At 42.9% G+C, this 24,179-nt stretch overlaps 4 protein-coding genes across 6 annotated transcripts; 1 reads left to right on the top strand and 3 right to left on the bottom strand.

Moving 5' to 3' along the window:
• Nucleotides 1-2,106: 2,106 nt before the first annotated feature.
• dlst (dihydrolipoamide S-succinyltransferase) lies at nucleotides 2,107-10,137 on the top strand. Its single transcript, XM_085767900.1, has 15 exons — nucleotides 2,107-2,255; nucleotides 3,131-3,164; nucleotides 3,286-3,325; nucleotides 3,487-3,548; nucleotides 3,648-3,722; nucleotides 3,828-3,883; nucleotides 4,583-4,691; nucleotides 4,779-4,952; nucleotides 5,125-5,210; nucleotides 5,327-5,424; nucleotides 7,115-7,245; nucleotides 7,621-7,694; nucleotides 7,791-7,874; nucleotides 8,019-8,186; nucleotides 9,436-10,137. Exons 1-15 carry the CDS (start codon nucleotides 2,193-2,195, stop codon nucleotides 9,568-9,570), a joined length of 1,389 nt encoding a protein of 462 aa, XP_085624026.1. The 5' UTR covers nucleotides 2,107-2,192; the 3' UTR covers nucleotides 9,571-10,137.
• A 177-nt stretch (nucleotides 10,138-10,314) lies between these two features.
• On the bottom strand, nucleotides 10,315-15,847 carry rps6kl1 (ribosomal protein S6 kinase-like 1). Of its 3 annotated transcripts, none has more exons than XM_085767896.1 (12): nucleotides 15,728-15,847; nucleotides 14,826-14,942; nucleotides 14,469-14,642; nucleotides 14,042-14,166; nucleotides 13,652-13,744; nucleotides 13,477-13,524; nucleotides 12,873-13,005; nucleotides 11,380-12,780; nucleotides 11,206-11,295; nucleotides 10,908-10,990; nucleotides 10,706-10,801; nucleotides 10,315-10,596 (listed from the first exon to the last, which is right to left on the bottom strand). In XM_085767896.1, the coding sequence occupies exons 2-12, from the start codon at nucleotides 14,854-14,856 to the stop codon at nucleotides 10,486-10,488; spliced, it is 2,385 nt and encodes a 794-aa protein (XP_085624022.1). In that variant the 5' UTR covers nucleotides 14,857-14,942; nucleotides 15,728-15,847; the 3' UTR covers nucleotides 10,315-10,485. The 3 variants fall into 3 exon arrangements, with proteins under 3 accessions (XP_085624022.1, XP_085624023.1, XP_085624024.1); XM_085767897.1 differs by having other exon boundaries at nucleotides 15,721-15,833; XM_085767898.1 differs by having other exon boundaries at nucleotides 14,469-14,649; nucleotides 15,728-15,750.
• Nucleotides 15,848-18,009: 2,162 nt separating this feature from the next.
• Nucleotides 18,010-19,853, bottom strand: olfm4.2 (olfactomedin 4, tandem duplicate 2). The gene is made up of 5 exons (XM_085767654.1): nucleotides 19,776-19,853; nucleotides 19,525-19,692; nucleotides 19,225-19,437; nucleotides 18,997-19,138; nucleotides 18,010-18,919 (listed from the first exon to the last, which is right to left on the bottom strand). The coding sequence occupies exons 1-5, from the start codon at nucleotides 19,824-19,826 to the stop codon at nucleotides 18,126-18,128; spliced, it is 1,368 nt and encodes a 455-aa protein (XP_085623780.1). The 5' UTR covers nucleotides 19,827-19,853; the 3' UTR covers nucleotides 18,010-18,125.
• A 1,862-nt stretch (nucleotides 19,854-21,715) lies between these two features.
• On the bottom strand, nucleotides 21,716-23,643 carry olfm4.1 (olfactomedin 4, tandem duplicate 1). The gene is made up of 5 exons (XM_085767562.1): nucleotides 23,562-23,643; nucleotides 23,275-23,448; nucleotides 22,970-23,182; nucleotides 22,748-22,895; nucleotides 21,716-22,670 (listed from the first exon to the last, which is right to left on the bottom strand). Exons 1-5 carry the CDS (start codon nucleotides 23,631-23,633, stop codon nucleotides 21,841-21,843), a joined length of 1,437 nt encoding a protein of 478 aa, XP_085623688.1. The 5' UTR covers nucleotides 23,634-23,643; the 3' UTR covers nucleotides 21,716-21,840.
• Nucleotides 23,644-24,179: the final 536 nt, after the last annotated feature.

Here is a 24,179-nt window from a genome sequence, read left to right as displayed (position 1 = left end):
CAGCTCATGAAAGCCATATTCCACGTACAAGAAACGGCACTGTGTGTATACATTATTTAAGAGAAAATATTATGAAAACCTCTTTATATTTCATGGTTTTTCATCTTGAGAAATAATCAAAAGCTCAATTGCTTGATTTGGTGCTGACTGGATTTCTTCCCTTTAAGTATGTACTGTATTTTAAATATTTTTGTGCTATGACACAAAATGAATAACCTGTAGGCCTACTTACTAATGGAATAGAGGGACTTTAGATTAACAGAGTCTACTTTTAGACATTAAAGATGGATTGCATTATGAGTTGTTAAACAAATCAAGTTCCATGTAATTTCCACTTAGATTTCCATTGCTACTCTTATTATAAAGGAGCAGAAGAAAGACCAAACGGCAATAAGCAGAAAAAAGACCAAAGGCATATTTTAAAAGAAGAATAATAACTTATCTGTATTCAAAGTTCAAGATCATCTTAAATTATTGGATTTTAGGAGTTGTTTTGTTTCCTTTACTATTTACAATTTGACTATGTCCTGCAATATAACTACTACTAGGCTACTGCTTTGTGGATTAATTGTAAATTAGCTGATGACCAATCCATGGAGAACACACAATTTACTGATCACAATTATTTCAAATATTTCAAACTAATTCAAACTAAGAAGAAACTTTTATCATAAATGATAAACACACAATAAACATAAGCTCAACGAGCTGATAAAATATTTTTCAGTTATAAAACATGACACATTCACTAAATAGTCAGTTAACACCAACTCGATTAAAAGCTCACCTAATGTGATTCCAGTTGTCAGCCGCGCAGTGAAAGCATGCGTGAGAGTCTCAGAAACACACACCAGCGCAAACCTCTAGTGAAAAACCACTAAACTGAACTCATGAGTTTTGAAACGCTGTCATCTGCACACATGCACTTTCGCACACTTCTGCTGCAGCATAACTGCACTTCACGGAGACAGAGTCAAGTGCCTACTGATGACGGTAGTGGTGGCGGCGGCGGTGGAGGTGGTGATGATGGGACCTTACCTGTTGCGCTGGGACGTGCTGCCGAGCGGATGGCCTGCGCACACTGAGTTGGACAGTCAGGGTGCAGGAGAGTCGGTGTATCAAACAGAGCTGGGGCGTGGCCATGTGAAAGCAACGAGGTGGTAACGGGCTCATCAAATGTCAGCAGGAAAGTATTTGTAAGGTGTTGGTTTGATCTCCCACTCACAACGGGAAGAAGTGATGCCTACTGACGGGTAGCCTATACGCAGAAAAATGCTTGAGGCTCTGGGAACATTAATTAATATTCATAATATCTGCGCTTATATATTAGCACTGGAAAACAAAATCAGCTATTTCGCTGTCTGTTCCCCATGGTCAGAGAAGTTGTTTAGAAATCAAACAGACATGCAGCACGCTTATTAGAGAGGAGTGGAAACTATTTCAGAATAAGTGAAACTGATAGGCTATTTAAATAGGTAGGCTATAGGCTAAAACTTTAAATGGGGGTTAAATATGAATGAAAATGTAAACACAAAATCAATTACTGCGTCATTGAAGTTACTCTACTTGAAAATTAACTTTGTCGACTGAAAAAGTTGTCCCCTTTTCATTGCTCTATTCTATATATTTTATGCAAGCATTATCTAACCTCTGCTCTATTCACTTCTACACAACTCAGTTTTTTTTTTATCAAGTTTTATATGAAGGTATTATTTTACTTATTCTTTTAATTTTATTCTGTTATAGGCTATCATATTCTGTATTTTATATAGCCTAGTTATATGCAGTAATCTTACCTCTAAAACCATTCTTTTCTATCTATTCTACGTTCCATATAGCAGAGCTACTTATCTGAAAGCATTATCTTACTTCTATTCTATTCTATTCTATTCTATTCTATGTGTTTATGTTGTAAACTGCAGTGTAAAGGTGGCTGAATGTGTCTGTGTCTTCTTAGGGGTCAGTTAGTAGTAACCATAGGGTAGTAACCGGGGCTCCGTGTACTGGCAGGAGGACAGGGGGGACCACGCCACAGTGCTGTCTCCCCCAGCCTCACCCCCCCCCTCCACTCGGAGCACTTGGTTTGTCCCACAGCACTTCCTCGGTAGTTGCGCGTGCAGTTGCCTAGCTTGTCGGTGTGACCGGAGTTTCCCTTCCGCCGCTGACAGGGCTGCTGTCACACAGCCACCACCATGTTATCCCATTCCCGGTGTCTCACCAGGAATTTCGGCCGTTCCCTCTCTGCCATCCGCCAGGTAGGCAACAAGCAGACGAAACGGTCGCTGGTCCGACCCTTCGCCGCCCGTGGCCGCCGGCGGTCCGGGCTCGTCTCGGTCGGAGGTAGCAGCGTTAGCGTTAGCCGGCCCCGCTGCAGGCCGCTGCAGGCCGTAACATTGTGAGCCAAGGACAGTCTGACACTTCCCCTCACAAGTCTTTGCTGCAGCCTCTTATTAAAGTTAAAACATGTGCCCTCTGTGCTGGGGTGGTCTCAGTGTTTGACAGCAATGTTTACGCCGATTAACCTCACCAGGAAGACCCCCGGCCCGTGTTAATCTAACTTAACTGAAAACTTATCTATTAATATTCAGGTAGCTAGCAAGAACATGTTAGCCGCACTGAGCTACTTGTATGGGGGTAGGTTAGCAAGGTGCCTGTAGCTGTCAGGCTGAGGTCATATTGTGGTTTATGAGAGAAACCCACAACTAGATCAGATAATTTGATAGTGCTTTGTTTATTTTTATATTATTTAGATTATAACTCCCTGGAATAGTTTAATAGCAAAGTTAGCAAAGTCAAACATTGAAGTCCTAGTTTCGAGGTGTTGACTATGACAAGAAGCTGTAATGCAGGTGTGAAGTCAGCTGCACGAGAAAGACGTGGCTCATATTCAGGTTTAGTTTTCATGCAAAACCTCACAAGTTCGTTGTTGTGCCAGATCATTTTATTGATTATGTCAAAGGTCATTGTACAGCAGCAGAAGTGACCTTTGACCGACAGCACTGCCTTGTCAGTTTATTTTGACGTCCCTGTTATCTAAGGCACTTTTCTGCACACATGATATGATTGTTGCTCAGATTCACTCTGTAAAGGTTCAGGGCACTCTCTAATACCTGCCTCCATCTTTTCACAGGGGAATAATGTGTTAGCTCGTCGGGCCACTGCAGGTATGTGTGTTTACTGTTCAGACATGACATCTTTAGTCCCAATCTTTGCTTAGGGAAAATCCTGCTGCTGCAAAAAAAAAAAACACTTATTTACAGTCATCTCTTGTCCTTCCTTCATCAGCTCTATCATCTACCCCTTCTATCACTTTCAACAACAGTGTGTAAGTACTAAATATCCACTGACACTATCTAACAATGAGCAGTTTGATTTGTCTAAGTTAAATCATTGAACAGAAATAGTGTGACATTTCAATAACGTTGGCATAAAAATGCAATAACCTTTTATATATTGTTTGATTAAAAAAAATTCTGTGATCTTCAGAAAATCTGATCCCCGGTCCAGCGTCTTCCAAATCCAATACTTCAGGACGTCTGTAGCCTACAGTATGTTTTACCTTTAAAAGCCATTTATTTTTATACTTATCTGCACAACAGCTGATGAGTGGAGGCATACATTTATTTGAACCTGTCTTTGTTCTCCAGGAGATGAAGTTGTCACAGTCAAGACCCCTGCATTTGCAGAGTCTGTCACAGAAGGGGATGTAAGGTGGGAGAAAGGTAACTCCTTTTATTGCTAGAGACAAACTAGGCACAACAAGACCAACCTCTGCCGAAGGTAGTCGAGTTGCACTGAGGTACTAAAAGTGATTTTTGTCTTTACAGCGGTTGGAGACAGTGTCTCAGAGGATGAGGTGGTGTGCGAAATTGAGACTGATAAGGTAAAACTCAATGAAATTTTATAAAAGTCCTATGTTTGTTTGATTGCACGTAATTGTTGGGCTTTGCCTGCTCAAGTGAAAACCCAGTTCCTACACTATCAATACACTGCACGACGGGAATGAAAGGATAAGGCAAGGCAATTTTATTTTATTTGTGTGTTAGTCTTTACTTCATCAATGGTTGCATATAAACTGTAACAAAAATGCTGAAGTAGTGATTTTAGTTCCGTTTAGTGTTTCCCACAAGTTGTTGTGTTCCTCAAATCATTCCTCAGCCATTTTTGCAGTCTGACAGGGGAGCATCGTCTTGCTGAAAAAGGCCTCTGCCATTAGAAAATACCATTTCTGTGGAGTTAAGTTGGTCTCCAACAATGCTTATGTAGGTTTTACATGTCAAAGTAACATGCACATTAATAACAGGACCCAAGGTTTCCCCACAGAGAGTTGCCCACAGTGCAGACCAGAAAAAACAAACAAGAGCTGAAGTTATGGAGATGCTCTGACTCATTCATCTAATTATCACAATTTGGCCTTTTACTGCTTCTCACAGATGAAGTGTTGATGCCAACAAATGCCATTGTAATGAGATAATCAGTTGGTGTATCTGTATTCATTAGTTTGGTACCAGCCAAACCACACTGGAACTTTTCTCTTCCTTTCTGTTTTTGACTTGTGAGTATTGTTTTCTCTGCTGTTTAGACGTCAGTGCAGGTGCCCTCTCCAGCTTCTGGAGTGATCGAGGAGCTTTTGGTCCCAGATGGAGGCAAAGTGGAGGGAGGAACTCCTCTCTTCAAGCTTAGGAAAGGAGGTGTGTAATATTTAACATGTAACGGTGTAACTTAAGATGCTACTCTAAAGTCAGCGTTGTTGTAATTGTTCTCCTCTATGTCTTTAGCCGGTGCTCCCAAAGCTGCAGAAGCTCCAAAAGCTGAGGCCCCGGCTGCTGCTGCCCCTCCACCACCTTCTGCTGCCCCTCCTCCTCCTCCTCCCCCCTCAGCTGTGGGCCCCATTCCCACCACTATGCCCCCTGTGCCACCTGTGCCAGCACATGCTATGGACACCAAACCAGGTTAGTTGCCATCAGACAGACGGTGTTGTGTGTCATGCGAGAACTGTTTTACATGACATCTGTGCTCTTGACCCCCGAGCTTCCATGATTAATCATTGTTTGGCTTTCTCCACCGGTTCCACTAAACCGATATCTAGAGATGTTAACTGCCTCTTGTCGTCCTTTTCTGTAGTTTCGGCCATCAAACCCACCCCTGCCTCAGCTGCACCAGTGGCCCAAGCAGAGGGAGGAGCTAAAGGAGCCAGGACAGAGAGCAGGGTAAAATGAAAAAAATCACCACACATCTAAAAAAAAAAAAAAAAAATGTAATTAGTCTAGTAGAGCAAGAGCTGTGAGTTGTTTACTGGGACTATCTTTTATTTTTATTATTTTAGGTTAAGATGAACCGCATGAGACTACGAATTGCCCAGAGACTGAAGGAAGCCCAAAACACCTGCGCTATGTTGACTACTTTTAATGAGGTCGACATGAGGTAGGAAATTCTAAATCGGTTGACCTACATCATGAAGCCCTCAGACATTTTAGAGACTAAATCTGACTAAACACGTCCGCTAGTTTGCTTTCTCATGCAGCACCAGCACAGCACAACACAAGTTGTGCTAGCACACAGCGCACCCGTTATCCTCCTACACCCCATACTCTTATTAGCCAACACACTTGAGCCCGTACTGTACATTAACTGCCATATTGACAGCTTCCTGCATCCTTTTCCTCTGCTCCACTGCATTCACCACCTCACTGTCACTTTTTCTGCCGCTGGCTTGTTACCTGCTGTTCTATTCACTAAAGCAGTGGCGAGGATTTGATGAACTCGTCAATAACTAAAAGCAATTCCAAGATAACGTCAGTTGTTGTCGTGCTCAAACACAATGCGAGTAAAATCATTAGTGGCCCATTAATATTAATGAGTGTGTAAAATTTGTGTTGGAGCTTATTGTGTAGCAGTAGCGGTCTGTCTGCTGCTTCTGAATGAATGCAGGGGAGCCACTAGTATACACACTGTATGCATATCAGTGTTAAAAGCCCAAACAACAACACTAGCACAAATGGTTATAGATTGGAATCTGCCCAATAGGAAAAGCTTTTTGAAACCCAATATCCTCTTAAACACTGGAATGTAAATATTTGGTCGTAATGCCATCTAAAACGAAGATAAGAATTGTTAAAACAGGTTTTATTAATTTACAAGGAAATGTTATTGTCTGCACTTGCCCCCTGTGCTGAAGAGGACACTTTGAGGATTTCTTTTCCCCGCAAATGTGTGGTGTCAGCTTTCAGCTATTCAGGGTTTTCTATGTATCCTAATTAGATTGACATTGACGGTCTGGAGGAAGACTTCCCAGGCTAGGGCTCATCTGGAGCCGAAGGAGCTAGTCAGAGCAGGAGGCCAGAGCATCTGCAGGGGCCCGCAGAGACCTGCGCTCTGAGTGGAAGAGCTGCCTCAACCGATATGGGCTTTTATGACAGCCCAACAAGATTTACAGGCTCTAGAAAGTGAAGATTTTTATCGCTTCTTCTCTCCTTTCTCGGAGAGTCTGTGTCTTGGGAGGGGCTAATTATGTTAGCTGAGAAATCCTAGAGCTTCAACAGGGTTAGAGACAGGAAAACAAACAATTAAAAAGAGAGATACAAGAGAAAAATGAGCAATGGTGAAACAATTAGCAGGGCAATTTCAATAGCTTTAATTCACCGTGATCTGCAAAAACATTCTTTTATAGCCATCAAAAAGCATACATGTTGTTTTGTCAGATTTAATGTAATCTGTCTTTCATAACATGGTTACAATTTTACAATATTCTTTGTCTTAGTAATTACTTTCACTTATATGGAGATTATTAGCCTGTTGGTTGTACATACAGCAACAAACTATAGAACTGCAGATAGTTGGTGAATCAGAGTGACAGCTTTGACAGACATCCTCTAAGCTTAAATTGTTATTATTAAAAAACAAAACGGGTCATATTAAATAACAATTCATAAATATGCACTTTTTTCTTGTTTGACATGAATGTGTTTTCAAATCCCTTAATCATTCCTGGTGTTTTTTTTTTTTTTTTTAATTCTGTTAACATCCTAGAACAGTTCAATATCACATAGACTTTTCCCATCAATACTAAAGTCTCAGCTTATGTATGCATTTTCTTTTTCCTGTTTGCTTGCAGCAACATCACAGAGATGAGGAAGACTTACAAAGATGCCTTCCTCAAAAAGCATAACATCAAGTTGGGCTTTATGTCTGCATTTGTGAAGGCTGCTGCCTACGCGCTGTCTGACCAGCCTGCTGTCAATGCTGGTATGGACTGAAAGACGTCACTCTGTGGTATCCGTTATACTGTGTCTTTGCACGTTTGGTATCAAGTCACTGCAAGTGTGTGTGGTAAAGAACAAGATTTAAGTTTCAGTCTCTTTCACTGCCAAACCTCAAAACCAGCACTAACTTATTTACTGCTTTTAGACCACCCTGACCTATTTAGAGATACCACAATGAAGCGGGGTCGGTCTGTACTGCTAGCTTTGAAAAATCTAAAATAGTCTTGTTGGTTTCAACAGAAATGGTACGTGAGAAAAGGAAATTAATCATAGTGGAAAATGAAATGATGATAAACAGTTTTAATCTGTATGTGTTTTTGTGTGCATAGTATTTATGCTCTTTTTTTTCTGTTGTCAGTAATTGATGATACAACCAAAGAGATTGTGTACAGGGACTACGTCGACATCAGTGTGGCTGTGGCCACACCAAAGGTAGGACAAGTGGATTATATTATAACTCGGAGTGCAAGTGCTTGATGGCTCACTTGTTTGTAATGTGAAAATTCAGTCACGTGACTTCTCTCTCAGGGTCTGGTGGTTCCTGTAATCCGAAGCGTAGAGGGAATGAATTTTACGGACATTGAGAAAACCATCAATCTGTTGGGAGAAAAGGTGATACATTTTTTTACAATTACATATTATTTAACATTCGTACTTTGTCATAGTTGTTCTTTTTAGTTCACTTTTTCTGCCAGATGTTCTTCTGTTGTTTTCCTTATGTGATTTGTGGTAATAATCGAAGATTGGTGTTTCTAGGCCCGTAAGAACGAGCTGGCTGTTGAGGACATGGACGGGGGAACCTTCACCATCAGCAACGGCGGCGTGTTTGGGTCCATGTTCGGCACACCCATCATCAACCCACCACAGTCTGCTATTTTAGGCATGCACGGCATCTTTGACAGGCCCGTTGCAATCGGTGGCAAGGTTTGTTTCCCCAGTGTGAAACATGCAAATACACATACTGGTGTACAAAAATCACATAATACAAAATGAATGGTCAAAAATAATTGAATTAATGGGGCGGTGTTTAGCTCAGTTGGTAGAGCACCCGCCCCGTGTGTAGAGGCTATAGTCCTCACTGCAGGCGGCCCTGGTTTCAGTCCCGCGTCGGACGGCCCTATCCTGCATGTCATTCCCCCCATCTCTGCCTCCCATTTCCTGTCACACTCTGGGCCGTAAAGTATACCCCCGCAGCCCCCGCGAGGCGGGGGGGCCCCGCATTCCGTGGGGGCCCCGCCCGTTAAGCCGGGTTTCCACCGAATCAACGTTTTTTAGGTTTTTTTTACACCACAACATATGGTTCACGTCATGATAACTTCTGTATTTTGGCCATTCAAGCTTCCACAGTCCATAGTTCTCTTCTTTGTTTGATATTTCAAGAGACTTTTGGTTAAGTAACCATGGACAGCTCCTAGGCAGGATTGTTCTGCTGTGTTGTCGCCGCCGTCAACCCCCCCCCCGTCATCGCGGCCATCGCCTCGCCGCCGCACCCCCCCCCCCCCCCCGCCGTCATCGCCGTCATCCGCGGCGAACGGCCGCGGGGGGGCCCCGCACGGTTACGTTACGGCGCTGGTCACACTCTTAACTGTCCTATCTAATAAACGCATGAAAAGCCAAAAAATATACTTTAAAAAAATAAATAATAATAATGAATTAATTTAATAACTGGCGTGAGGTTTTCTAGCCACATCAGCCACAAGCAGTGACAGTAGTCATAAAATGTTTGATTGATACATTTGCATTAACAATGCTGGAGCAAGATGAACACATAAAGGAGTTTTATGGTTAGCCTGCAACTTTCTCAGTGACTAGTGTTAACTAAATACCGTATACACTCACTGATAAAGGATAATTTAGAAATGTGAGGAATAGATTGCTGCTGCAGCTTCATTTTCTTATCAATTAATCTGCCAGTTACAGTTTCAATCATTTATTGTACAAAATGCCAATTGAAAAAAATAATATTGGTGATTTCTGGAGCACATAGTAACATCTGACCATCAGTACAGGAACCAAAGATATTCTGTCTGCAGTGACATAAAATATAAGCAGAAATGTAGATTCATTTATTGTCGATTGACTAATTCACTAGATGTATATCAAAGTGAATCAGTTCAATTATCCCTTTATTTATCGTATGAAAATATGGTCTCTGTGATTTTCTTGTGTTCAGGTGGAGATCCGTCCCATGATGTACGTTGCCCTGACATACGACCATCGTCTGATTGACGGAAGAGAGGCCGTCACTTTCCTACGCAAGATCAAGTCGGTGGTGGAGGACCCCAGGGTGCTGCTCCTTGATATGTGAACCCTTGTGAACTCCAGGCCCAACCAAACAAACCACCCTACACAAACAGTGGCTGTACTCACCTGATGAACATTACCGTAACTGCAGTTGATGTATTGTTGTATTGGTTAACTAGAAGATAATGGTTTTTGGAGAACAGTGGGGGGGTTATGTAATGGACATTTGTAAGGCTGGCACTGATGAAGGGGTCTGGTGCTGTTGTGGATAAGTTTCAGAGGGTTTCTGGGGCGTTGGTGGTGCTGGTCTCTAGATCAAAAAAAAGAAAGAAGATATTCTCTAACTCATGTGGGCCATATGTCATTTTCTACATACAACTAAAGATAATTCCACCTTATTGTGAGAGAAATGGCAAACGTAGAAAAAAAAAGTGCATAGTGTAATTTCATTATTTTGGTTGAGAAGAACAATGAGCACGTTTTGGGCTAGAAACCAAGAAACACTACGTTCTAAAATGTTGGAAATAAAGAAATCCTCTTGAAAATTTATACCAACTCTTTATGCTGCGTAAGATGGACTATTTAAGAAAATGAAAGTTTTAAACAATAAAAGCTGCATTACTCAACCACATGTATTTGTCTGTCTTTTTGTTCTTCACTGAGATAATATTGACTCATATGCATCTGCCCATACATGTAAATGTGTGTGTAAAGCACTCTAAACCGCTTAAGGGGTGTGTTAACTTCACACCGTGGGACTCTGGAGTCTCAGAAGTTGAAATAAATCACTTTATCCACTGTTGACCAATTTTATTCATGGTTCAGTTTTTATTGTTTCTTTGGGAAGCACAAAATGCAAAGGAGAGCAGGATCTGCTTCTGCATCCAGTTTGGCCACATCGGGATGCTCGGATACAAGAAAGTGTTCGTTTTCCCTGGGGACGAGTGCAGAGGGATCAGAGGTGCTGGGTCCATGCCTGCTAGCAGCTCAGAGCTTTCCAGGAGATGCCACTGAAGAAGGGATGGCACTTGATGTCACTCACACCTCCTCCTCCAGAGCCCAAGCGATAACCGGCATCGAACTGAAGCAGCTGTGCAGTAGCATTATGGAGAGAGGAGATACTAACATTAGATCATTCAGTGTGTGTGTGTGTGTGTGTGTGTGTTTGCTTTCTGGGTATTTGAGGCCTTGAATCTAACCTCAGTGAGCAGAGATGCAGCTGCAGCGCTCAGGTGGTCTGGGATGAGCAGCTGAGTGTGAGAGTGGATTCCTGCTGGGTGGAGCTGCCACAGTGGCTGGAGACACAGTGTGTGAGAAGCAATGACTCAACATAACATACAGTTTGCAGGAATAACTGCTCTGTTCAGACTCAGACTCACACATGCAGCGTGTTTTGCTCACCATTCCTGTTAGAAGTTCAAACAACAGAGCCCCAAGACTCCACCAATCACAAGCCTCCGTAACTCTGGAAACCCCACCGATCTCTGTCAACAGACAAAAAGCTGAGTTCAGTTTTATTCATGTACATTTCTTGACAATAATTCTTTTTTAATAGTCTGTATTCTGATTTACTGTAATGTGCACTACTTGACCTCTTACTCTGAATGAAGTGGACAAACTGCATCTTACCACTAGGTGGCAGGTTACACTCAGGAACAACCAGTGATAAAAGCTGTCAGTGAATCATATATATTTTTACCTGGAGCACAGTACATCTGTTCCATGGCTTTGGAGCTGATCTCTGACTGAACCTCACTCCACTGGCCAAAAAATGTCAAACACACCTTCCCTGAAAAAAACATTGCATTTCATTAAAGTAAAATGTATTTCTCTTTTCCTCAGTCTGTCTTTTCTAGTTGTTTAACGGACTCACCGTTGCTGGTGAGCAGAACATTTCTAGGGTTGAGATCCCGACAGAGGATGCCTTGCTGATGCAGACTCTCCAGGGCCAACAGGATCTGTGCCCCCCAGACGCACACCTCGGCCTCGGGAAGCCCCCAGCATGTCTGCATAGCCTTGTCTGCCGGCCCGGGGGATTTGAGAGGAAACCGAGGCAGGTGGCACCAGCCGTCCACCTCAATGATCTGGTCATCCCCCGGCCCCTGTGATTCTTCTGCTTTGAAGAAAGCGTCCTGATCCTCTCCCCTCCTGTAGGGTTCGGCTCCAGGAGGGACAGAGGAGAACCAGCCCACTCTTCCAGATGCTACCTTCTCTTTAGGACTAAGCAGTTCGTAGGTTTTCTCTACTCCCTCCCTTGCTTTACTGGAACATGTTTCCCCTTTGTATTTCACCCCTGAGAGGGACAGAGGGACTCCTGACAACGACGGCCAGGAGCTGTCCGAGGTTATTTTTGTGTCTGTGTGGTCGGAGAACACAGCTCTGTCTGTGCTCCTGATGACTACCATACCGTTTCTTTCCTCTATGGTGGGACTGCTGCTGTCTTGTTTTGAGTCTATCGCTGTGTCTGCAGAGTTAACACTTAAAACAGGTGCTTGACTGGAGCCGTTGGTATCCCATGACGCCCTGCCACGGATCTGGGTTTGGCAATGGAGAGGAAGATACAAAATGGCAGGCGAAGAACTCAAACCATTGTTTTCACTGTTCGACGACCCTGCTTTTAGAGATGAGGTCTGATTTGTATGAGGTGGAGTTTGTCCGAGTGTGCTGTCAGTCACTGCATAGGGGTTTGGTGTTTCACAGTTGTGTGCTGGATCCGCAGTTTTCCAAGCCACTTCAAACTCTGAGCTGCACTCTATCAGTCCCATCCCAGCTTTCTTTCTCTGGATTTCTGACATGACGTCTAGAGCCTGACTGACACGGGTGCAAGAGAGGGGAAGAGCGGGCTTTTCCTGAGTTTCACTGGAGTGCAAACACAAACTAGGAGCTGGTGGATGGATGTGGGTGTTGACCTGCGCCCTCGACGGGCCAGAGTGCAGACTCAGACGATCGAGCTTGGTATAAAATGATGCTGCGGAGCGCGTGTTCTGCAGACAGCCCGTCTCCTCGATGTAGGAGTGAGTCCCGCAGCTCTCCAGACGCTGCTGAGTCTCATCCCATGAAGTGGTGAAGTCCGTGTCTGGGCTCTCATCGCTTAACTTCTCGGGAATCACCCCCGCCGCGCTTCCTCTGTGGATGTGCTGGTAGTCTGTGCTGATTGTGGGAGAGGTGTAGCTGGTCTTCAGCTTGACGTTCCGCTGGCCAGAGCTCAAGCATTCTGGGTGTTCCCTGGCTTTCTCGTTCTTTATCTTGTGCAGCTTGGAGAAGAGCCTCCCACCTAAGATGACAGAAGTCGGAAAAACTCTGTGGTTGATTGTCTGTTATTGTCAACCTACAGTAATAGTTTATCAACAGCTGTTAGCAGCTCACCTTTGACATGCTCGAGATGCAGGTACACAGCATCTTCGCTGACGTAATATCTTAGCAACTTAACCATGTATGGCACCCCCTGAGGAATTATGGTTGGCTGGTCCCTGCTCTCCCAGCTTGACTTGACCAGACTCTGTAAGAAAACATCCATGCAATTATTGATTTTCTTTTTTCAGACAGTGAAATAGAAAGAAAATATGTGCATCGCTGTAGTAAATAGTGTATCACTATGGGTATGGTTGAAATAGGCCTAGTAAAAAAAAAAGGATTCAATGCTGTTTGGATTGCCCCCTTAAGAGATTACTGTCTTTCTGTTTACCACGTCTCTCTGGTGACTGAAATTTGAGGTGTAGTTGTGCTGGCTAAAAGGTGAGAGCTCTCAGGCAGATCAATGCTGGATGATACTCAGGGAGACAGGATGGGGAGAGCTCCCATCGACTGGCCTGCCACAGAATTCAAAAACACTGGATTGCTGCCAGATGACACAACCCCCAAACATCTCCACTATGAGTGGACAGATGTCTGCCAGAAGACCTGCAATCATTTACAGGTCGGGACTTTTTACTTTCTCCTGTGTGGTGTCCATGGAAGACTGTATACTCACTTTTACTACAAATGTCTCTTTATTGATCATACTCTGGACAATCAGGACCTTTGGGATGAAAAGACACATTACTGCAGTTTGCTTTTGTGGTTAGTGTTGCTCATGTACAGTTTCCAATGTGTCAGCGCCCAAAAGAATCACTGACTCACTGATGTAGAAATAATGTCTGTCTTACCTTGTCCGTCACTCCAACCACCTTACACATCTCCAGATCCTCCACAGGTGAACTCAAGTGTCTGATTGGACGGAATCTCAGACTGCTGTAACCCTGGTGATGAGAGCCACAGAGGATGTTTGCTTTAGGACAATGAAGCACATTACAACCAAGATGATGAATAAGGCTCTTGACAGGCACTAATCATGTATGATGAAACACAGGAGGCGCTCCTTTGTGCTCAGAAGAGTTCAAGCTAGAAAAGCTGAAATTGTAATGCACTAAAAATGCTTTAATCCAACTTCTATTTATAAAAAAAGATATTTATAATTATTCTCATCACACATTGAAAGCAAATCTTTCAGAGTTAGTCAAATCTTGATGTAGATGATTGGTCAGAATGATTCTTACCCCTAAGTGAGAGCTCCCCTTCCCTAAGTTATCCTGCAGATGAGTGATGAAGATCTCTTCAGCTCTCTTCAGATACTGGGTGGTCTTCCTCTTCACAGCCTCCCGGCGGTCTTTGTTAGGATCCACTGTTAAGACAGTTACACTGTGTCAGACACCAGCAGTGAGAGCAGAATACATCTAAAAGACAAGACCCTGTCACAACTAAACCTTTGGCCTTTGACCTGGGATAAGAAACAGTAGCACAGTAACACACAGCTGACTTGAGGAAATCTGTGTTCAACCTTTGGTTTGTGACTTCCTGTTTTTATTCTGGCCCACATATTCCTATCACATGTCTTGTGCAAACACGCCTCTTCCAATTCCCCATTCAGCGTCACACATAGTCATTGTTCGAAACACAAGAAAAAAAGTAATGTCATCCACTTACGCTGAACCCCATTCAGCAGTAAGTCCACCCCGTTCTTATAGTAACTGAAAGCTGCCTCGTAGTCCTCATTGACCTCGCTGTCCAGAGCCATCCGGATCTGCTTGGCTGCCTCCACCAGGTAATCTCTCTTTGCCATAGCTTCCTTGTTTTTAGACCTGTCAGGGTCCCACTGGCCTGAGCACTGTGGAAAAAGATATTAGTGATTTAGCCAGACTAAATTCAGACATGACGGTCAGGTGTATGTATGTATTTACTGGAAAATACGTAGAAAAAGAAACTGAATCTTCAGCTTCTGTAAATGAGTCGTACAGTTGCTGTTTGACTCTCAAGCAGCGAAGTGTTGAGCCTGCGACTCACCTTTGCTTCCTCGTCTTATCAACAACAGCATTCATCTCTGTCTGTTGTCACTGGGCTCAGTGTGCACGTGCCCCCAGTGACTCCACAGCTCAGGTCTTTGCAGCACAGCATGATCATCTGGGACAGTGAACACAAAGAGTTAACCTCCAGACCAGTACAGGAAGTGAGTGCAAGTGTGTGTCTACTATTTCTGATCAATGGAAAGAAACCAGACTGCAAACATCAAAGATTACAGAGAAGTGAGTCAGAGCGCCGAGGCACCTTGTCGCGTGTCTAAGGGTGATTACATAGTCATGTATGCCCACAGGATGATTGAAACAGAAAGAACACAGTGGAGAAGGTGTTAACAGCCCACTTGCACTGTATAAATCCCATTGTATATGAAACAAATAGCATATTTGTGTATGCCAGTCTGTAACACTGATGTGGTTTTAGACATCCACCCACCCACACAAATCACATGAGATGGATTATTTCCAAATAAATTCTCTGCTGACAAGAATGTTTAAGATCTTAACTGTTATGCAATAATTCTGTCACATGAAGTCAAATGTATGAGCAGTCATGCAGTGGAGGCTAATGCAGTCCTGAAAATCTCCCATTAATGTAAAACACTGTGTTTATTTCACCTCAATGTAGGTAGCTAGCTGCAGAGTGAAACACAAATATCACAGAAATACACACACCCCATTTTGGTTACAGTCATGGAGGCGACATCATCTCAGGAGTGTTATGAAACACACAAAGCCATCTTCAGGCTCGTCCCATTGCCATCCACCATCCTTTCAACATGCACCACACCACACACAGTTCCACTGGATAAGCAACCCACCGTAGCTACGAGATAAATGCTTCAATACAACAGAAAATAAGGCGAATATGTACAGATACACACACTGCACCTGATGGGAGGCGAGCATGCCCTGGACCCTCCGCCCCAGCAGCAGCATCAGCAGCAGCAGCAGCAGCAGCTCACGTCTTCAGCCGCCTCAGCGCAGCTCATTCCCGAAACAGGAGAGGAGGAGAGAGCTCCGGCGAGGCTCCTGATTGGCCGAGAATGATGTCACTTCAGGGTACCATTTCACTCAGGGCGCTCGCTCCCACCCCCTCTCATCCCGACAGATGCTGGCCGGTTTAAAGAGACAGTGGTGTTTTTGTGCGCACTGACTGAAGGCTATTTTCCACCCTGACTTTTACTTAAAAATGAGAAATAACAAATAAGGACTGAGTTGTTATTGTTTACTGTTGACAAATCCCACATGAAAAAATATCAGTTTAAAATAAATAAATGAATTAAATATCCATTGCTGGTTTTATTTAATGTCTTTCATCCCTTATAAATGGAGGGATCACCCTGTACAGAGTCTAGTGGGTCTTGGAGCTCAGTACCAGATGGAGCCTGGCTCCAGCTGCTGCACAAAGGAGAGTAGTCCCCACCCCAAGGGAGGGCTGGGTTACAGGGGGGTGGGGGGGCTCCAGCTAAGGGCAGGAGAGGAGGGGGGCAAGATGTATCAGATGCTGCAACCTCACCCGAAAATACAGAATGGGAGAGCTTAATTATACGCTTTGATTCTCAAATGATTGAAATGAAAGAAAAGAGGACAGTTACACTCTAAATGCTCACTTCTGATTTTATTCCAGAAATAAAAATGTTCAAGAAAGTCAGCAAAGCTCATTTCCATCCATCACAGCCACAGGCAGGAACACACTGCAAACACACTCCAGTCGTCCACCAGATGTGTTTACATTTCCTGATTCCCAGTCCCCCACTGGCTGCATGAAAACTCACTTATTTTTGTTACAATTTGCTAAAGGATAATAAAAATTATTTAGAAAACTTACAAGCCATGCCAATGCAGGACTGAGCGTGGGAACCAGAAGCAGCAGAATCAGAGGCGTGTCTCTTCTCTGCTGTTGGTTACTGTCTGATCTGATGTCTGTTGTTAACAGTAGCTTCTTATCAGCCACGGCTTGTGATGTGAGTCCAGCCATGATGATTTTATTAGCATCCTTGAGATCAGTGCAGCTGTGCAGATTATACACACTAAGAGGTGCGTCTTTATTTATCTTTGCATTATCACCCTCTACAAGTGTTCAGCATGTAAATAGTAACCATTCCCTATACAGATTAACCTGAACCTAAAAAGATATGGTAAATTTTCTTTTTTTTTATCAAAGGAAACATTTCTATTCAATATAAAAAACAGTGACGTGTCACTGAATCAGTTATATAAACTAAGCCTATATGTAGCACAATCAGAAGAGTGAAGTCTCATCCACATGATGCTGAGAGTTCAACTGTTGCCTGAAAAGACACGGAGCACACAATCTATTGACAGTTTCTTAAATTCATTTACTTCAATTCAGGAACAAAAGACGGAAATTCCTGTTACATTTGTTGTACTGGTGATATTTGATTTGTCTCTCCAGTCAGTTTGTGTTTTGATTAGCTGGAGCTAAAGGGTAATTGGTTCAATATTAATCTTAAGCTTTCGTTGTAGCCTGGAGAAAAACTGAAAATTCAATAACATCAGTCTAACAAAGCAACCTGTTCCTCACGAATCACGCCGCTCATATTAATGTGTGGAAATAGCACAGGAGCATTTTTTTCCCTTTCCTGTTCAAGTTGTCTGTAAACTCAATTACAAGAAGCAGAGAGCAGCGCCTGCAAATTCACTCCATTTTGATCTCCACACTGAAAGATATGATAATTGATGAAGTCGGTCTGCTGCAGTAATTGCACTTTCTGTACTTCAGCACATCCTCCCTTGATTCTGTTGTAATTATAGTGTGTGAGCTCATTACTCAGTGGATTTTTAATCCTGTTTAACCTACAATGCAATGGAAAATGTAGGCTACACTTGGCTTTATGCAGGTACTGTATTTGACTTATGGTTCTGTCACTTTAGACTACACCAGTGCCAAAACACAACTGTGTTTAATCTATGATGATTATATGAGTATTTATTAAGAAAAAAAGAAGCAATTTTAGTCAATTAATTAATTAATTACTGTTGATTGATTTATCTTTTTTTTTATCAGTTCCATGATTTATGGAATGAACTGGATCATACGTTTGGTAATTTACACTTAATTTGGTTTTCTGGAACTTTTCATACACTTTTTTTTTTTTTTATCATGTGTCATTCATGCATTCATACATCAAATATTAAGACAGTCGACATTTGAATGCTTCAGTTTGATTTATTCAGAAAAAAACACCGTGGGCTATAGAGCTCCAGTGAGTAAATACAGATCATTCGTATCAATCACAATACAGCAGATCACAAAGAGGAGGGCTCATTCTTTGTTAAACCTCACATTATAGGACACATAGTAGCCATCGTTGTACATGTAGAGCTTCTGATCTGTGGGGTTGTAGTCCAGATTGGAGTATTTCTCCTGGAACTTCTGGAAGCGAATGTTCAGGTGCTTCTCCTCCTTGGTCCTGGTGTCGAATGCATAGAAGATCTCCTCTGTGGTCAAATCCACTGACCTGGTGGCGTACATGACTCCACAGGCCATGAACGCATTGCCAGTCAACTGCTTATATGCACCAGTGTGCCACTCATCCACAATGCCAAAAGATTTCTCATCTATCTTTGCTAGGACAATTTTACCCTTGCTCACCTCTGAGGCATACATTACCCACAAGCCATTTTCATCAGCTGAAAAGTCCAAGTTCTGATGACTAGAGTAACTGTATGAAAACCTTTGACTTGCGGCTGGGATCACTCTGGAGTCATAGGCAGAACTGGTCAGATTCAGCTTAGTCATACCGAAAGGTGAGTTGTGCTGGTAATATATGGTGTTACCATGAACGATGTAATTGTTACCGGAACCTTCCCACCCACTTGGTATGTCATGGTGTTTGAATGCAGACCTCAGAATCAGCTTTCCATAGTCAGAGTACAAATAGAAGTCATACACTGCGGGACTATTGTATGCACCGTAGAAGTACATCGACTCATAGCCTCGAACAGGTTTGGAGTCTTTTCCCCAGCCGCCATACAGGTAACCTGCATTCATATGAGCATTGACCTGGACCACTGTGGGTTTGCTGATGCTCAGGATTCCTGTGTGATTGCAGTTGCCTGAAGAAAAAAAAAGGAGTGTTAGAAATGACTGGTATTGTAAGCATTTACCTTCTATCTTCTGTTAGTTGACTCACCAATATCTGGCTTGATGAAATCCTGCTCCTTCTGGCACTCCTCCAGCTTCTTCTGCAGCTTAGCAAACTCGATGCGGATCACCTCCAGGTTGCTCTTGTCGTAGGTCTCCAGTTGGTTCACAATGAACGTCATGTTGCGTATCTGTAAATAAAACACATTCATTCAATCAAAAATCCAACATTCAAACCAGCAGCACTGGAGAGTACGTTCACAAATGACTCTTTCACCTCAAGGTACAGACTCTCAAACAAAGGTGAGGAGGAGTTGAGGGATTCCTTGAGCTGCCCCACCAGAGCCTCAAACTCTCTGAGCTCGATCCTGAGCAGCTCAAAGTCCAGTTTGATGTAACTGTCAGGACTGGTCTCCAGCATGGTCACTCTCACAGTCAGGTCGCTCAGTTCTTTCAAATAGGCCTCCAGTTTACCCTCATAGCTCACCATCTGGAGAACATGACACATGAGCACCAAGATGTTTTATCACAGAATTTGTTTTCAGTCCTCATGCTATACGGGTCAGACCTACTGCACCTTGTTCATCTGGATTTCCACTTCCAGGATCAGATCTTTGCTGACTTGTTGCATGTGCTGGACCCGGTCAGCAGGGAAGGTGGTATCAGGCAGAAACACATGACAAATACACTGACCTGACTCACCAACTGATGCAGTCACATTACCAGACTCCCAGTCCTCCACTGGCTGAAAAGAAATGACCATCATTAAAGGCAATCCTAATAAATTACATTAGTGTGGGTTAGTCAAGGGAAGCAAAAGCCACTCACAATCCAGGCCAAAGCAGGACTGAGGAGTAGCAACAGAACCGACAGCATCATGTCTCAGTTTACCTCTCAAGTGTGTCCTCAGAGGGTGAGACATGGGGTTTTTAAAGACAGGTCTTATCAGATCATCACAGACATCTCCCTCCCCATAGTTACTGTTTGAGCTCAACACAAGTACACGTCATGTACATCCATAAGAGGCCAACAAATAAAATCCTTGTTTGCTCACAATAAGCTGAACCGCATAAGGTTTGATCTCAACACAGGGAGTGAATGAGAAAAATGCCATGTGTAGTCAATTCTAGTAACACCCAGTTACGTTTATGGCCTGTAAAAGCTGAGGGCTGTGTGTTATATGGAAACAGGAAGAGGTCTTCATATCCACAGGTTGACACGTTGTAAAGCACTGGCTTTAACTGAATAGAATAAAATTAAGTGATTGTATTTATAGTTAATCATACTTAATAGATTATACTTATTTGTATCATTCAGAAGTCAGTTTTCACATCATTGTGAAATAAGTCATCACATATTTTGTCTCACTTCCTCATCCACATGCTTGCATAATCTTATGTATGTGACCAGGGTGGTGCAACTGAACAACATGAGCGGGAAAATACTCTGCTGCACGAGAGCAGCTTTCATTTACTGTAGTTTTCTCTCTCTCCAATTGGACTGACCATCTTCACCGTCACCTCAGTATACCTATAAACAGCCAGGGGAAACGCTGTGTCCCAGCTCAGGGGCCATGTCCTTGAAGGTTGCATTTGAAGAAAATGCAGCTTCACTTCAAAGGCTCTTTCCAAAGAAATGCATCCCTCTATTCCTTGGTAACAAAGGATCCAACAGGCGGTTTGTGGTCCATGCTATATCTCACGATTCATTGAAAGTAATTCATGAAAGGAAACAACACTGTCAGAAGTGAATACTGCACAGATTCAACTTACAGCCCAGGTGGTGGCACCAGAAGTCAACAAAAAGAGTGATATCATTCAATGATACAATCAGGAGCCATGGCTTTTGACATTGAACAAAAGGTCCACAGTAAGATTCATGGATGATTTCAGGTGATCTCTCTTTTGTGACCTTGAAAATGGTGGAAAGAAGTCTCCAGAACCAGATGAAGCAGGGGAAGTTGAATTTCACCCTGTGATCCAATCACATTCAAAAGTAGAGTCAAGAAGTTCAGTTCAGTTTTCTCTGCTACTTAAACATGGTTTCTTGTCAGGAGCAGGTGTTTGGTGCCTGACAAGAGCTCCAGCCATTGTTGCATTTACAAGAAGCTATAACAGACCCTCTGAATAGTGCTGTGTCTTCACGACAGGTTGGAGTTACAGTTATTCATTTGACTGTTAAACACCATTCATGTGCTGGTTTGAGTTAGATTTTTAAATATTTATATGTTTCTCTACACATTTTCAGTCTCACCTTCAGCCATATCTCAGTCAGTAATAGATTTGATCAGCTTTCATGAACTTGGCTTAGTTGTCGGGATACAATGACTAATAGAGAGTGAAATGAATCACCAATGAGTCAGAATGCACTGAAACAGTCTCACTTTTAATGCAACACTGGGCTTGTCAGTTTGGGAAATTGAGACTCATTAGTTTGTGGTTTGTTATACAAATTGTAAAACTCAAGATACCTGAATTTATTGATCATACAATCTGGCATTTCAACGAAAATGTGAATGTAGTGCTGTAGATGTGACTAAAATGCTCATCTTATTTTTTATAGATGATATGTTATGGATGTTATAGTTCATGTCAAGGTCAGATACAGTAAACAGAGAGATATGAGGTGCTGATTATAACAGATAACTGCTTTCAACTTTTTTGATTTACATTTTTCACAGTAGCTATTACTGTATCTAATTTTCAGTGATCACCAAAAAATATACCGCATTCATTTTACTCAATTTACACAAGAACACATCTGATACATTTGTAATGCTTGAGATTATTTATTAGCATTCAGAAAGAAGGATAAATGACACACTATAAGACTGACTACCAGAAAAAAGTGAGAGAATTATAAGATTACATATTTCAGTAAATCACATAATGATTTAGTTCAGGAGAACTGGTGGCTCCACAGTGGCTTTAGTTGTGTGGTTAAACCATAGACGGTAGTTAACATAGTAGCCGTCATTGTACATGTAGAGCTTCTGGTCAGTGGGATTGTAGTCCAGGTTGGAGTACTTATCCTGGAATCGCTCAAAGGGAACGCTGACGTAGCTCTCTTGTTTGGTTTTGGTGTCATACTTGCAAAAGATTTCCTCAGTTTGGATATCGACTGTCCTGACTGCATAGAGAACACCACACACCATGAAGGCATTGCTCACACCTGGTTTGTAGATACTAGTCTGCCATTCCTCCTCAAGCCCAAAAGAAGGCTCATCTATTTTAGCGATCACCATGCGACCGTTGGAATTAACTGTCGAATAGGTAACCCACAAGCCGGTCTCATCAGCAGCAAAGTCAAAGTTTTGATTGGGGGAGTTGGAGTAGGAAAATTGCGAGCTAGCCCCGGGAATCACCCTGGACTCATATTTCATGCTGGTGAAATTCAGTTTAGCCAACCCAAATGGTCTGTTAATCTGATAATACAGGGTATTGTCACGGATAATGAAATTGTTCCCTGTTCCAGTCCAGCTGCTGTGTAAATTGTGATGCTGGAACTGGTTTCTCAAAATGAGATTCTTGTAGTTAGTGTAAAACCTAATGTCAGCAATTGAGGCACTACCATACCCAGAGTACCAGTACATAGACTCTCTGTCAGGAACAGGCTTTGAGTCTTTTCCCCAGCCTCCAAATTTGTAGCCAGCATTTAGATGAGCATTCAGCTGGGTCACGATGGGCGTGCTGATCTTTATGATACCAGTATGTGCACAGGACCCTGCAGAGAAAGTGAGGAAAGTGAATTAAGTGCATTCAAAACCTGCTTAGATTTTGACATAGTGTAAATGAGCTTACCAATGTTTGGGTTGAAGAGCTCCTGGTGTCGTCTCTCACACTCCTCTAGTTGCAGCTGCACCTTGACGTATTCTCGGCGGGTCGCCAGAACCACGTTCTTGTCATATGTAGTCTCAAGGTGATTCAAGGTCTCCACCATGCTTGAGATCTGAAAGACAGAGCAGAGCTTGTCAGCATTATGTCTGTTCACACGCTGACTGGCAGCTCATCCTCAGTACTCACCTGTACACGCAGAGACTCAAAGATGGTGGTGGAGCCTCTGATGGAGAGCTGCAGTTCTTTAATCAGAGCTTCCACTTGTTTAATCTTCACCTTGATCTCGGCCATGTCAGCGTCATTGTAGGCATCAGGGTTCTTCTCCATTTTTTCAATTTCCACAGTTAGCTGTATTATCTTTTCAGCATATGCTGTCAGCTTGGTCTCATAGTCTTCCAGCTGAAAGTCAACAAAAAAAAAAAAGACAAATGACAACATTTTTTATACCTATCTCAAATATCATCATGTAGCCTACTTTACATGTTTCCCACCTTGCCCATCTCCAGCTCCAGTTTGTGGGAGATCTCCACAGCTGTCTGTTCTACCACCACAAGGTCTCTGATAGGAAAAGTTGAACTGGGCATGAAGGCATCACAGGTACATCTGTCACCACTTCCACTCCCGGTCTCATTCCTCGTACTGCCCCCTCTCCACAGGCCCACATGCTGAGAACAACAGTCACATAAATATACTGTAAATAAGCTTTCCTCCAATGTGGGATGAGCCTGAAAAAAAGAAAAGATGAATCGGTTGATCTAAGTTATTATGGTATACATACCCCCAAGGCCACCGTGGAGCTCAACAGTGCAAAGAGGTACACCGTGCCGATCATTCTGGCTGTGCTTATCATTGCTTATGACTGAAAGCGATGAATCTCTAGGGCTTATATAGTCACTTTCAACATCCTGTCGGACACAGCAGCACCTGTCCTGGTTCACAGTATTGTTAGTCAAGATCTATGTCAAGATATAACACTTAACATTTTCTTTGGCAAACAGAAATTTACTACTCAGCTGTTTTTCCAGTAACTTTTGGGTGTGCGTCAGAATTTGAAGAACCACTGATGATATGGTCTACCATCTGACAGAGTTCCCAAGTGTGATGACATGTCTTGTTTTCTCTGAGGGAAACTGCATCCATCTATCTTTGTTTTGTTTTATTACATATTATTTTATTACAACATATTCATCCAACCCCCATCATGTGCTCTTTCTACCAGGACACTACTGAGAGTGCCCCTACTGGCTGTACCGTATGGAGGCTGCACTGATATCTGCTGCAGACCCTACAACGCATCAAGCTAAGATTATCTGTGCCCCGCTGCCCTGCTTCACAGACATTTTCCACACCAGCCTCACCTGCAGAGCTATCAGCATCGCTGGTGACGCCTCCCACC

This window comes from Trachurus japonicus, chromosome 22 (genome assembly GCF_045865225.1).
Source record: "Trachurus japonicus isolate A0001 chromosome 22, Traja_1.0".
Taxonomy (NCBI): domain Eukaryota; kingdom Metazoa; phylum Chordata; class Actinopteri; order Carangiformes; family Carangidae; genus Trachurus; species Trachurus japonicus.
This window is presented reverse-complemented; position numbering and strand designations above follow the sequence as displayed.

Coding starts and splice junctions, on each gene's coding strand:
- dlst (XM_085767900.1), top strand. CDS start 2,193: ATGTTATCCCATTCCCGGTGTCTCACCAGGAATTTCGGCCGTTCCCTC. Junction 3,723..3,827: donor GGATGTAAGGTGGGAGAAAG/GTAACTCCTTTT, acceptor TTGTCTTTACAG/CGGTTGGAGACAGTGTCTCA. Junction 5,425..7,114: donor TTTAATGAGGTCGACATGAG/GTAGGAAATTCT, acceptor GTTTGCTTGCAG/CAACATCACAGAGATGAGGA.
- rps6kl1 (XM_085767896.1), bottom strand. CDS start 14,856: ATGCTGTTGTTGATAAGACGAGGAAGCAAAG. Junction 14,167..14,468: donor ACTGCTGAATGGGGTTCAGC/GTAAGTGGATGA, acceptor CTGTCTTAACAG/TGGATCCTAACAAAGACCGC. Junction 12,781..12,872: donor GCATCTCGAGCATGTCAAAG/GTGAGCTGCTAA, acceptor CTGTCATCTTAG/GTGGGAGGCTCTTCTCCAAG.
- olfm4.2 (XM_085767654.1), bottom strand. CDS start 19,826: ATGATGCTGTCGGTTCTGTTGCTACTCCTCAGTCCTGCTTTGGCCTGG. Junction 19,693..19,775: donor GTCCTGCTTTGGCCTGGATT/GTGAGTGGCTTT, acceptor ATTTCTTTTCAG/CCAGTGGAGGACTGGGAGTC. Junction 19,438..19,524: donor TGGAAATCCAGATGAACAAG/GTGCAGTAGGTC, acceptor CATGTTCTCCAG/ATGGTGAGCTATGAGGGTAA.
- olfm4.1 (XM_085767562.1), bottom strand. CDS start 23,633: ATGATAAGCACAGCCAGAATGATCGGCACGGTGTACCTCTTTGCACTG. Junction 23,183..23,274: donor TGGAGCTGGAGATGGGCAAG/GTGGGAAACATG, acceptor GTTGACTTTCAG/CTGGAAGACTATGAGACCAA. Junction 22,671..22,747: donor GCTCTTCAACCCAAACATTG/GTAAGCTCATTT, acceptor CTTTCTCTGCAG/GGTCCTGTGCACATACTGGT.